This window comes from Mustela putorius, unplaced genomic scaffold (assembly GCF_011764305.1).
Source record: "Mustela putorius furo isolate JIRA1106 unplaced genomic scaffold, ASM1176430v1.1 tig00003853_pilon_pilon_pilon, whole genome shotgun sequence".
NCBI lineage: Eukaryota > Metazoa > Chordata > Mammalia > Carnivora > Mustelidae > Mustela > Mustela putorius.
Genome location: NW_025422005.1, coordinates 54,030,011 through 54,043,884, shown reverse-complemented (window position 1 = coordinate 54,043,884; position 13,874 = coordinate 54,030,011). Strand labels below are relative to the sequence as shown.

General features: G+C 42.6%; 1 protein-coding gene across 2 annotated transcripts in view; it reads right to left on the bottom strand.

The window, feature by feature from the left end:
- PDE4B (phosphodiesterase 4B) overlaps positions 1-13,874 on the bottom strand; it is a 449,163-nt gene that overhangs the window by 114,043 nt on the left and 321,246 nt on the right. For both annotated transcript variants that reach the window (XM_045064680.1, XM_045064681.1), the window contains one exon: positions 7,983-8,177. In XM_045064680.1, coding sequence (XP_044920615.1) covers positions 7,983-8,177 — 195 coding nt within the window. The remainder of the gene's footprint in view (positions 1-7,982; positions 8,178-13,874) is intronic.

Here is a 13,874-nt window from a genome sequence, read left to right as displayed (position 1 = left end):
CTCTCTTGCTCATTTTGTCCCAAAGATCTGATTAAGCCGTACGTAGTGTTATGCAAATCTGTACTTAGGAATAGTCAAAAGGATGCTTTCAGAAATGCACTCTTTCTCAGGCACATTCTTCAATAAATCTACCTAAGCCCACGTTCAGCAAGCTGTCCATAAAGTCCTTAGAAGACACAGTGTCCTTAGCCGCAGTCACAAAATCAGGCCAACTTACTATCTGTGAGTCAAGACCGCTGCACAGAAGTTGGTTGACAATGAGCTTCCTTCACTGTCTGATCTTCTCTGTCCTCACGATCACCATACATAAATGGTGTCTTATTGGTTAATAATGTGAGCACAACAAATGATTATTAGGCACCTGCCCTGTATCATCATATGGGATGCAGAGACGCAGTGCTGAACAATACTTCTGTCCATGTAGGCCTCTTCCCTAACACAGGCTTTTACTTTGGGGTCTTATTTAATGTAATACTTTGCCTTCTATCTTGGTCTTTAGCTAGAAGTTCCCCTCTAATGCACTCTAGTCAAGTTCTTGTGCAACTACATTGTACAGTGACTACAAAAAGAACACTGATGAACATTCTTTGGATGATGACCCTATGTCAGGCCCCATACTAGCACTTTATGCATATTATCTCATTTAATTCTTGTAACAAGGCTTAAGGCAAGTACCTTTACTATTACCATTTTAAAGATGACATCAAGGCTTGGAGAAGTTAAGCTACTACTTAACTAGCACATGATAAGTAGAAGAGCTAAGATTGTTTGAGTCCAAAAATCCATGTTTTTAACCACTATATTACCTATTTTATGATGACCCTGCATAGGTGGCAGATTGAATTATACAGAACCCATGACCCACCTCTTCACTGCCCCCTCAACTGCAGCATTCTAGGGGAGACAGAAAAAATATTCAAAACACTGCAACAGATACAGAATGAGAAATACAAACACTTAATGGGGAAATTTAATGGGGTATAAAGGAGAGGTAATAATTACAAATTAGAGGAAGTAGGGCAAGCTTGACTGAATGACTGGTTTTGAGATGAAACTTGAAGGGCAGGCTCTAAAAAACAGGGATGCGAGATGCCACCAATGAGAGAGAAACAGCAAGAACAAAGGCACTGAAATGGGAAAATATGGAATATGCTCCCTGAGATGCTTGGTGGCTCTTTGGGAAGAGCTGAACCCATTAACTGGAGATGTTTCTAGAGGATAAGATTGGAAGGTCCCCCTCCACGGATAAAATTGGAAGGTCCCCCACACTCATCTTAAGGGTGGTATGGACCACGGTCGTGGAAGTGGTGCTTCCACACTCCTTAACTCACACACTTCCTTAACTCACCTGGAAGAAAGGAACTAGTGAAGGTTTTGAGTGAGACAGGCAAGCAGAAAAGTGCTTTAGAAAGTAAAATGCCATGGACACCAAGAGACTGGAGAGAGAACAGAACGAAGAAGAATGGTTAGGGGGAGAAAGCCGTCATTCAGATGAGAAGAAATGGGTGAGGCACAGGAAAAAACAGGAAAAGACAATGTGAAGAGACCTTAAAGGGTCTTGCCAAGGACTCAGCATTTAATTGGCTCAGAGATCATAGAGAAATACTACTTCAGTTTAAAAAAAGGGGTGTGTGGGAAAAGAGTGAAGTCATGAGCAAAAACAAGAAAGTAAGGAGAACATGGGGGAGGAGATGTGTCTCTTTCCCACAAGCTGAATTTTAAAATCCTCTCTCATATCCCAGTGGAGACATCAAGCAGGAAGACTGAAATATGGGAACTGAAGTTATACATTTCAGAGCTACCTACAACAGTGGGGGAAAGTTAAAGCAATGGCAGGGAGTGGCTTCTGGAGGTGGGGGAATATAGAGAAAGGGAGCCCAAGAAAGAGCCTCAGGGTTCCTGGAGAAAAGCCAAAGGAGAGACAGAAGAAGGTGCTGAGAGGAGCAGTTGTGATAAATGCAGAGTGTGAACTGTACGGTCAGCTGCTCCTTCCCAAGCCATTTTCTTGAGATGGACTTTACATGGCTGAACAGCTTGCTATTTGTTCAGATTTTGCCTATGAAGTTCACACTGTTCATAAGACATTGCGGTGAGGTGGGGACATAAGGTAATAGAATTAAGAGTTAACAGGTCATCTAAAGCTCCTGGATGTTGGGAGTCTAAATAGCCAATAAAAGCTCAAAACATAAACAGATCTTATGCATTTGTAGTAGCTGAAGCTGATGAACTGTTGCATGAACGGGGAGTTACTAAAATGGTACAAAGTAATGATTAAAGGGAAGTAAACACTAAGAGGGTACCATCTCAGCACGACTTCATCATCATGGAAATTCCAGAGTGTAGGAAAGCAGAATATTCAGAAGCAAGAGATGGACTTGTGGGTCCCCAACGTTGGTTCCCTTAAAGGATCTGAATGGCAAAAGCTCATGCTGTACATCAGGTAGTAGCTGCTAGAGGAAAGGCTCTGACAATTTATAGGTAATTTATACCCAGTAGAGGAAAGAAACAAAACAAAATTCCTATCTGAGTGCAGCCAGATTATTTATGAAACTATTTAAAAAATTTTAATCATAATTTGATATATTGATGATTAGAGTAACATGACATGGAAATAACAAAATTAATTATGATTAATTGTGAAAACTGATGTCCTTTATTTCCCAGACCACTAGAGAGGGCAACGCGGGATGTTCAGAACCAGGGCACGTGCGACATCTAGTGACAGAACCAGCACATTACAAGAACTTCAAGTGAGGGTAGGTCTGCACTGAACAGTGAAATGGTTTTCTGGAAAGCAAAAAGGCTACTTCCTTCAGCTCTACCCTCTGGGTTCCATTAATTTGGTCTTTCCTTGTGTCATACCTACACACGGAATTTTCCTTAGACATTGGTTTTAGTCTCTCTTACAGAGAGACATACACTCCTGTAAACAAGAACAGAGATTTTGGAGTCCAGAGAACATTAGTTTGTTCCTATTGCACAATTACTAGCTATGGGACATTAGGCAACCTCTCTAGGCCTCAATTTCTTTATCTGTAAACTGGGGTGTTGTAAGAATTAAATGAGTTATTATATATGTACAACTCCTACAACAATGCTTGGCACATAAAGGCATTTACTCATTTGTTATAGTTATTCTTATTAGTAGTAGGTATCGTTATTATGATAATTAAAGAATTGCATGTCTATCTTCCCCACTGGTGAGAATTTTTAGGGGAGAGTCATATCTGCCCCTTATTGCAGTCAAGAGAATGAATAATGTACCTTATAGTTTACAAAGCATTTTCACATTCATTATTTCATGGGATAAGAGAATGTTCTTTTTTTTTTTTTTAAAGAGTTTATTTATTTACTTGACAGACAGAGATCACAAGTAGGCAGAGAGGCAGGCAGAGAGGAAGGGAAGCAGGCTCCCCACTGAGCAGAGAGCCCGATGCGGGGCTAGATCCCAGGACTCTGGGATTATGACCTGAGCCGAAAGCAGAGGCTTTAAACCACTGAGACACCCAGGCGCCCCAAGAGAATGTTCTTGACCCTAAAATGTGGCACAACCAGTTATTTTGTTGGTCAAGCCTGAAACCTCCCCCCACAGTCAGCCACCAGACCCTGCTTATGCTAACTTGCAAATATTTATTAATTTTTAATAATCTCACTGGATCTGCTCTAATATAGTTCCCTACCCTCTATTATTTGGATTACCAAAGCAGTCTTCCACTTGGCTCTTGGGCACCAGTCTTCAGGCTTGTCCACTGTACAAGCCACTCTTCACTGTAATTAGAACTATCTTCCAGAAACATTTACCAGATTATGTATTTTCCTGCTTAAAAACCTTTAGTAGTTTCCCACTGATTTCCTTCAGCAGAAAGACCAACTCCTTTGGAGAGGCGCTTCCTGACGAGGTGCCTGCTCACTCCTTCAGCCTTGCCTCCCACCACCTCGTCATCCACTCACGTTCTCTGCCTCAGCTGCACTGAGCTGAGCTTTCCCACAACTAGAAAGTAGTGAGCACATGGCCCTTCTGCCTGCATAAGCCTCCGCCTGGCTAGCTCTTCCAGCTTAGCTCTAACTGCTCAAAGTGGTCTATCGCTTGCCTGGCCAGACCTTCCAAAGTCCTCTGCAACCCTTCTGTGACTGCCCTTCTTCAAAGATATCAAAATTGCCTATAGAAAAAAAAAATGCCTATAGAGACTAATCTTTTAGCTCCCCTGAAGACACAGGAAAAGTCTTATTTGTTAGCACGTCCTTAAATTTAAATTTGAAAGTCTTTGTTAAAAGAAAGAATGAATATGATCCTCATAACAGCTGCAAAGGTAGGTAGAACAGAGATTAGTATCATTATTTTTATTTTTCATCTTCATTTTGAGTCTGTATTTATACTAAATATCCATATGATTTAATCATCCACACTCCCTGGATTGAAGCCTTGGTTACCCATTTATTAGGCATGTTACTTAACTTCTGTAAGCATCAATGTCTTTGTTTTTAAGACACGAAAATTATAGTACCAACTAAAGTAACATTATGGGAATTAAATGAGTTAACAGATGTAAAGTACTTTAAATAGTACCTAGCACAGAGGAAATGCACTTTTATTTTATGTGCACTTTTATTTACAGATAATTTAGACACTGTAAAAGACATTCAATGCCACTGTCATGACATTAGTAAGTGTGATGGCTGTAGGTATAACTCAAGTCTTAAACACCACATTGTACTTTTTTGGTACCCCATTAATAAACTGGTCTTAAATTTAAATAAGCAGTTATTAATGCTTTTCTTCTTCATCCTTAGGTCTTATCTCCCTTGGGTGCTCTCTCTGGAGACGACTTAGTTCTCACACAAATGGTGGCTTTAAACAGCTCTCTGTCTATACAGGGCTTTGCAAATGGGGTGACCAAACGAAGGAAATACGGCTCTTCCTTCCACGTGGATTTGCAGATGGATTGTCAAAACTCCACAGTTTTAAGTAACATAACTGGTCTCACCAGTTTCCAGTACTTTATGTTCCCATTGGGAAATCTGTACCTCAGTGTACAAAGGCATTACGTTAGAGATGACTACAACACAGGAACAAAAAAGAAATCAGCAGAGTATTGCCACATCTAGGAAAGCGTCCGAAATTTCCTCAGGGGACCCAATGATGATCTTGTTTTTATTACTAGAAAGCCTTATTTCAATATCTCTCTTGTCGTTAAAAATTAAAGCCAATTTTCTATTCACATTTTTACTCCTAATATCTTCTCACTCATTCTCCCTGCCCATGTTTCCTCTTACTCTTCTGAAAGTGTTCAGATGAGAAATGTGGAAAAGCCAGTGTTGTCCCTACCACTGGGGTTTACTACAGACAGAGGAATTAGGCAAGCTTTCCTGCATAAATCCGTGAGGGCGCCATGTTGAACATGAGGAGCTCCTGGGCAGGGAGCATCTCGTAGCCCCCACCCAATGGCCTTCATGTCAAGACTCGACCTATCATTGTCCTTCTTTTCCTTGGCTCCATAGGTAGAAGGCAGGAAAAGCAGGGAGATGCTTGGGGGTTGCTGTTCTTCTATTCATTTCAATTCACTCTGAAGAGTAATAATCAGGTGAAATATTTTAGACAGCATTACTTCAGTTAAGTTCAAGCTACTTTTATGAAACTGGACTTTCCAACATGGTCCCGATAAAATGAAATACCGGAAAAATCTGGATATTATTCAAACTCCTCTTCTTGTTGTATTGAGAAATATAAATTTCTAAACTGACAAATATGTAAAAGTTTTACGTAATGCTGAAACATTTGCAAAATAAAAAATCATGCCATTTTTATTCCCTCAAAGATTTTGATAGATTCTATGATCAGAATCTTTAATAGGGTGATTTTACGTCACCCACTGTGTTTTTTGGGAAGGGCTGTCCTTTAATTAATTTAAATGATACTAGATAACTTACACATACAATCCTTACTTGCCTAAATTTAAAGTTGGCAACACTACGTAGGTTCTAAGTTAGAGGGAAATTTTTGCTGGTTGGTTAAACTGAAAAAAGGATAAACGGTGACTGCTAGGGACCCTACCTGCAGAGTCATTTAGAATTAGATCTCTCTTTTTAGAGCTATAGAATAAGTTGGACTGTCATCTCTAAGGTCTCTTCAGGTTCAAAATTCGTCATAACTTTTGGTTCTTTAAAAAAAAATCTTCAGAGTTTAATCTGAAATTCAGTTGGAACCTTCTGGAAAGACTCAGAATGCCTCTGAGACTCATTATGCTGTTTGGCAAGAGTCCAGGGGAACTGTGAGCTGCCTTCCAAAGCCAGTCTTTTGAGCTGTCAGACGCTATGTGAACGGAGCTCTAATGACCGTCAGCTCATCCCACCTTCATGCTCTCCACCTATGACGTCTAAAGAGGTGCTTCTGGGCAAAAGAGGAAATTCCAGGTAGACTCCGCCAAGACCCCATGCCAACCTTGGTCAGAAACATCCTCGGTTCTCCAGGATCTGCAGCAAAGTGGTTACCTCTCCTCCCACCTCAGACACTTTGACTCTGAACTCATCTGTTTTCTACCAGCTGGTAGAGATTCTACTTCATGGTTTGAAGAACACAGGCAAATCAAATCGAAAAGGTTCACCTATGGTCCGACTCCGCTACATCAAGGGATACAGCATATGGCACAGAGTCATGGGATGGGGGCAGTTTTGTCAGTCTCTCAGAGGCTCTCTTTCATGACCTGTACAGTGGAGATAATGGTGGGACCCACCTGACAGGACTGTTGTGAAGATGAAAAGAAATAACACACATGTCAGGGCCACCGGCCCTGGGGTAAGCGCTCATTCAGTGTTTCCTTCCACTCTGTAGTAGAGTTACGTGGGTGTTCCTCTTATATTTCTTATTAACTGTAACATCCCTGAGAGCATGCAACCTTTCTGAGAATATCTGTTTTTAACTCCCCTGTGATCTTTCTACTGTTTTGTTAGTCTTTCATCCCCAGAGTGTGGCACATAGGAAAGATTCAGGAAGTATTTGCCAAATGAAGGAAGAACACATGAATTTTGGCCCACCCGATGATTGAGGTATTTTAGTCCAGGGGTACATCTGTTAGAATTTGTTGGTAGAAATGCCCTGGGGAACCTTTCTCACTGGTAGCTTTAAAATGTCCCCTGCTCCTTTCATAAGAGGGTGACCCTGTTTAGCTTCTTTTCCAACAGCACAAGGGAGCCCAGTGGAAATTTCCAGGCCGGAGACTTTAGGGAGCTACCAATATTTTTATAACATACAATGTTAAAAACAATTGTACGTCTGCCCAGAAACCTTTTAAGGCATGCATTCCAGGATCCAACTTTATTTGGTTTCAGAAATTTGATAAATGAGTAATACAACCCCATCATTGTTCTTTTAAAAATGAGAGATCTATAATTAATAGCAGCAAAACAAAACCATCAGCTGTGTTTCACAGGGCATGGAGTGTGTTGTGTCTCACCAAGGAGCCGGCAACAAGTGGGCATTGAGTTAAGGTTCCAGAGAAGGGATGCAGACACATGGCTGGATGACAGCTTATTAAATGTATAATGTGTCTCACCAAGCAAAGACCCCTGAGAAAGGGGGCCTGTCCCCAGCTACTGTTTTTCTTTCTCACCATAGCCTCATGCAAACGGCACATGCTGTGGAAAATTCAAGTAGGATTTGCAAAAGGTGTTAAGGTTCTCAACCCATAAATGATTCAACAGGTCAGGAAATGAGGCTGAATGACAATTAAAAAATATATATATTGGTAACAGATGAAAAAGTGTACACTGTGCCTGAGACTTGTATGCCCTTGGGGACCCCAGCTACATATTTCTCCTGCTGTCGAGCACTAATTTTTTGAAGGATCATCAGTGTCTTCTCTGCTCAAGTTAATTTGTCTCCTCCTGCCTTCCCACGGGTGAGAGGGGAACAGCTGTTGCCGCCGCTGGGACGGTTAAAGATGAGGTAAGCGTGAGACAGGAGGCCACCCAGGGCTCATACTTACTGCTCACTTGGAAGTGAAGAGTTTCTTGACATCGCCTTTGGTGACAAGTCATAATCGCTGTCTGATCTGTAGAGAAACGACTCTCTGCGCTGGCTGTGCCCGGGAAAGGTGGCATGGAGCACCAACCCAGAGGAAGAGCTGGCCTGGGGGTCCAGAGGGCTCCGTCCTGGGGAAGGGCCATTTTCCACATCAAAGCTTAAGAGAAACCAAAAAAATGCTGGTCACATAACCATGGAGGAGGACATCTGACACACATACCTGGAGAACCAACGTGTGCCGGGCATCTTACATAAAACTTTCATACTCGACGCAACATTGTAACCTTCCAGACAGCTGTGAGTTGTAGTCATTATTATTCACATTTTGTACCAAGGAAACAGTCCCACAGAAGTCCAGTCATTAGTGAACAGTGGAGGCAGGATTTGAACCCTGGAGCAAAGCCCCATGGCCTTTCAGGGGCAGGAGCAACTTGGACTTACTCAGAATACGAGCCAAACTTAAAATCATTTGGTGCTAATAAGCAACTTTGGAGACAGCATCCAACACAGCTCTAGGTGTCAGACGCTGAGCTATCACTTAAATGAGTCTTGGTAGCTGGGAGGGCTCTTCCTGCCATAAATAAACATCACGATCTCATTAAAGATACAATATGCATATTTCTCAATGTTTCAGGAACAAAGTGCTATCCGGAACACATTCACTGGCTGATTAGATGCGAGGCCCAGTCCGAGACTTGATATTCATACACAAGTTTAACCACAGAAAATGACTTAATTAATTTGATGATGTCAAATTACCCTGCAGGTATAGAGAGCTTTATCTCTGGAGGAGGGTATAGTTACTGGCTCTAGCACAGGGGAGCCATTAGGATTTCTAGTCGGTCTGTTCACCCTAGGAAGGCACCTTCAAGCCCAGGTTAGTTGAACACACTCCAATCAATGAACACAATGATGGGAGCATTGGAGATCGCATCTCTTTTCTTCTCTCCCTATCCTGGTTTCACATTTAGGCACTGTGTCCCTCCCATGCTCTCCATCATCTCCTATGCATTTTCCTCCTGTGCACCTTTGCTTTAAACTGCCAGGAACCCTCTTGCCTAACATCTCTCTAAACCATTCAGTGGTTTCCAGCTACAGCTCTGCAGAGAGGTCCTGAAAAAGGTATGAACTTGGGAATGTTCTCTCCTCCAAGCTAGACCACAAGAGTGGGCTTCCCTCATACTCCTCCAGCGGCCATCATTCATTTCTGCACTCACGGTCTTTTCTTTCACTAGTTTTTACAACCTGCTCTTTTGGGGGTAAATTTTGCTTATATTTTCCTAGTATACAAATTGCTTTCTGATCTATGATTCCACTTACCCCTCATAACAATGCTATAAATTGTACAGTATGACCACACTCTACATTTGAGGAAGATTAGAGAGATTTTAGATCACTTGTTCGAGGTTACATGCTTGTAACCATGCTTGTCGGTTGAGTACTGGAAGACCCAAGTCTTCCAACTTATTGCTCTACAACCCCAGACTTCTCTAATCACAGCATATCAGAATGGCTTGCTGGCTACCTGAGCGCAAAAGGTTCAAAAGGTTTCTTCTGAGTTCAAAAGCAATTTGTGTTTGGTAACGTAGAGAATCAGTAAGATTATGAGCAACCTTGACTGTTATCTTGAATGAAGACAGGAGAAGCAGCAGATTACCCTGAAGCTATAGGCTTCTTTGAAACGGGAAATAAGAAATAACAGAATGTAGGGTTATAATGCTTCCCCGGAGACCATTTTGAGAAGCTGCTTTTCAGCCAACCTACAAACACCAGGTGTCTGATAAGAAGCAGTGGGTGAGACTCTCTGGTTAAAAGGACCGGGAAGAGCCACAACAATCCAATACGTATTTGGGCTTTCAGGGCCCCCGTGCATGGATTTTCACAGCAGGCTGATGGTCTGGGATGGCGCTGCCTTTCAAAGACGGCAGGCAAGCAGGCAGGTGGGCAATCACTCACACGCACCAGCTTGTATCTCTGCTTGCCTGGAGGTAGAGCTACGCTGTAAGCCAACTACATTGCGGCGAGTGAAAATATCACAAAAGCTGACTTGCAAACTTTCCTTGGGGGAGATCTCTACTAGTTGTTGAGCGAAATAAAGAGCTCCTTTGTGAATAAGGGCTCCTTTGTGCCACCCAGATCTTGTAGAACTGGTAGGTCCTGACGCTGGCTCTGAACTCTTCTTAAGGACAAAGAGGAAAGTTCTTAAAAGGTGAACATGGCCCTATATAAAGTTAAGAGTGGGCATGAGCTTTGAAGTTTCATGTGCACTCAAGTTTTCACATTTGGGATGGATCTGTTTGGCCTTGATGGATATTACGACACTGAAATACTTTTGTAACCCTTGGCAGCCAGCCGTTGCTCCAGGCCCTCCAAAATTTGCTGGTCTCCCCCGTGAGGTCTAAAGGGTTCGTGCCTGGAACAGCAGGGGCCTCTAGATTTAGTCGTATGGCCTGAGTTCATTTAATTGGTCTGTGCCCATGCAGTAGCGGTCATTAAACATTATGAATGTGTGTTCCTGTGCTAAAACATTAGCAGGGACCAAGTGGGTATGCCGAACAAAGTCTCAGAACTTTTTCCACTGAGAGTTTCCACCAGGCCTCACTCTGCCCCATGTTCTTCTAGAGTCATTCCTAGTGGGCAGAAAATTTAAATCCACAAGGCATTCCCCTTAAAGTGGATGTCCTAAAGGATTCTGTCCCCAGGGTTGGTATATAAGAAGCTTGTCCTACCGGGTAAGCAGGGACTAGACCCAGACACCAAAACTCTCTCCCTGCTGTTCTCCTTTGTTTTTGTTTTTGTTTTGTTTTTCTTTATTCTTTGCCGTGCCTAAACTCTAAACCCCTAAAGAACTTGCTGGAATTCAGAAGAAGCCAATAAAGAATTCGGGTGCAAAGACGCCGTCTCCGTGAGACAAACGGCCTTTCATATTCCCTGGGGCACTGTTTCAAAGCAACCAACACAGATGTACAACTTAGGAACAAACATGAATCACCAACCAGACACCAGCCCCAGTCCCAGCAAAATTAGCGGGCAGACATCACAATACATCCCGCAGATCCAGGGTGGGAGGAGGGGCGTGGGCAAGGGGAAGACGGAGGACAGACTTAACAAGCAAAATGAATAGACCACACAAACTGAAACACAATTAGGGAGAAAATGGAATCTGAAATATCAGAAACAAACACATAAATGGCGATAATTCATTTAGGATGAATTCTGTAGGGTGAGTTTTTTGCGCCTGCCTTAATCAGGACACACATTTCACCTTTTGGCGTTTTTGTATTAAAAATTCATTATAACGGTTTTCTATATTATATAAAACACAGACACAGGGAAAAAAATACTACTTTTATTAGTTTAGTATGTTGTTTCCTTCTGGATATTTTCCCTCTAGGCTTGGATTATGATATTTTTTGTATAAGTATTTTCACGTACCGCGGTTTCCGAAATTATCATTTTCCATGCCCTGGCATCTAATGGTTCACCCGGATGCTGTATTGTACTTTCTCTTCTTTTTTTTTTTTTTTTTTTTTTTTTACTTTCATTTATTTTTTGAAATTTCTTTTCAGCATGCCATACTTTCTTAAGCATTTTCCTTACTGTTGGCATCACACTTAGGATCTTAAAGAACACTATAGTTGAGATCTTTGAGCCTATAGTTACTGTTATAATTAGAAGAGGTCACTCAGAAGTTTCAGATAGACCAAGAGAGGATGTCACTTGTGACTTTCTGAATATCTCACTGTACTTTTCTGGAAGGGTTTGTCCATATCTAGCAGGTGGACAGAAACAGTACTGCCTTTCTTCTAGGTTCGGAGAAAGTCCCAGAATGGCTGTCTCCTGTCCAGGATTCCTCACACACCCCCCTCCCCCAACAATGATTCCACCTGCCTCTCCCTGTGTTGGCCCAACACCCTGGGCTGAATCAGTTGCTCCTTGTCTAAGACTGAATATTTCAACAACTTTCTCCTGCTTTGTATACAGAGTCTCACTTCTCAAGGCAGTGGTGGTAGCAGGTGACACGAAGGGTAAGAAGCAGTGCTCCTGGAAACACGAATGCCCTTCGCAGTCTCCACTAAGTCACAATCTTCAAACTTCTGCTCGGGGCCCCTCCTCCAGGAGGTTTTCTCTGACAGTGCAGCCCGAATTTGATGTAGACAGATGTTCCTCCTCTGGGCTCCCCTCCTCTCCTTGACTGCAATACCGACCACAGCATGTGCCTCTCTCTACTTAATTCTCTATTTGACTTATCCCCACTGGACTCTTACATCCCAGAAAGAAGGGACCCGATATTGACTCACTTTTGTATCCCAGGCATCTGGGTCAGAGCTTTGTAAATAACAACAACAACAACAACAACAACAACAAAAATTCAGCCACACCGATTAAAGAATACTGTGATTTACCGTGAATTTTTTCTCCTTTCCCTTCCTTCTTCCTGTCTGCTTACTCTCATCTCTGTTTCCACTACCATGGGTTGCTGCTGTTTCTTTTAAATGAGTCTATAGAGATATGGCAGTAACTTATTTGATCAGCCTTATAAGGTGATGGTGTAAGAACACAAGGAAAATGAAACAGAACAAAACCAAAGAAAGTAAACTAAAACACACAGCTGTGTTCTCCCTGAATGAAATTGATCTTGCGTAGAAAAATCACTGCCTTAGATATTCATTTGAGCGGTGACATCTTTACACAAACCCCATCACGAGAAAAGCCCTTGTATGCCACCGTGGTAGCCCTCTTCAAATCTCCTTCTTTTTTAAATAAAAGCAAGAACCTTCTCTGCCCCACACTTTCTCTGCTTGTGGTTTCCATTCTCTAAGAATCCATGCAAAGGCAGCTGTGAAGAGGGAGCCAGCAGATGGCAGAAGACAGCTACCGCTTCCTCCCGAGGCACCTCCCAGCCTCCCGTCGGAGCAGGTGGGGCTGCGTGCCAGTCTCAGAGGGAGAAATGTGACTGAGGCCTTATTCATAAGCCTAGGAGGAAAAATCAGGGATAAAGAACAGAACCGCAAGGTATACATGAAACCTTTTATTAAACTAAGAGAAGCTCTACTTCCAAGAATTCAAGCTAAGCCAGGTGATTGCAGAATTGCCTGCAATTGTTCCCAGGGCGGCTGTTTCCTGACCCCCAATTACCCGCACACACCCCAATTTCTGCAACAAAAACACACAAGGCAACCTCCTAGGGATAATTCGTTTCTGAATCAGAGGAGACTTTTCTGTTTCAACTCAGCCCTTCTCGAGGTGAGTCTCTGGTTTATTCTGAGGGATAGCAGCACCATAAAAATTGTGAACTCTCCAGAAGAGGTTTAAACTCACAGGCCTGCATTGTGGCTCACCACCGTTCGGGGAAGAGGGCCCTGCTGTCTCAACTTTGCTTCTCTTTCCTAAAAATTTATTCACTCGAGTATCGCCTACATCCCTCCATTTTTACAACTCAGGATGGCTAATTCTCTTCAAAGTTTCCCACTTCAAAGAGGAAAAAACAGGGTCTCCAAAATGTGACACTTCATTTGAAAAATTCTGAAGTGTGATCTCCTTTAATGACACCGAGCAGTCTGGGCCCAGGGAGCTCTCCTCCACGTCCCCCGACCCTTCTTGACCCAGAGTCTGTCACGCTGGACTATACTCCTCTGTTTACTCATCTTTCACCCCACTAAACTTGGACCTTGAAGCAGGGACTGAGCCTAATCTATTTTGTATTCCTGGGGCCTAGATCTGAGTCTCACACCAGAAGGCTTAGACCCAGTATTTGTTAAACGAATGAGAGGCAATGAGAGGCGCTCACAGTTTACATTTCTCATCTGGCAAAAAGCTTCTTCTATTTAGATTCAAACCTCTGGCAGGTGAA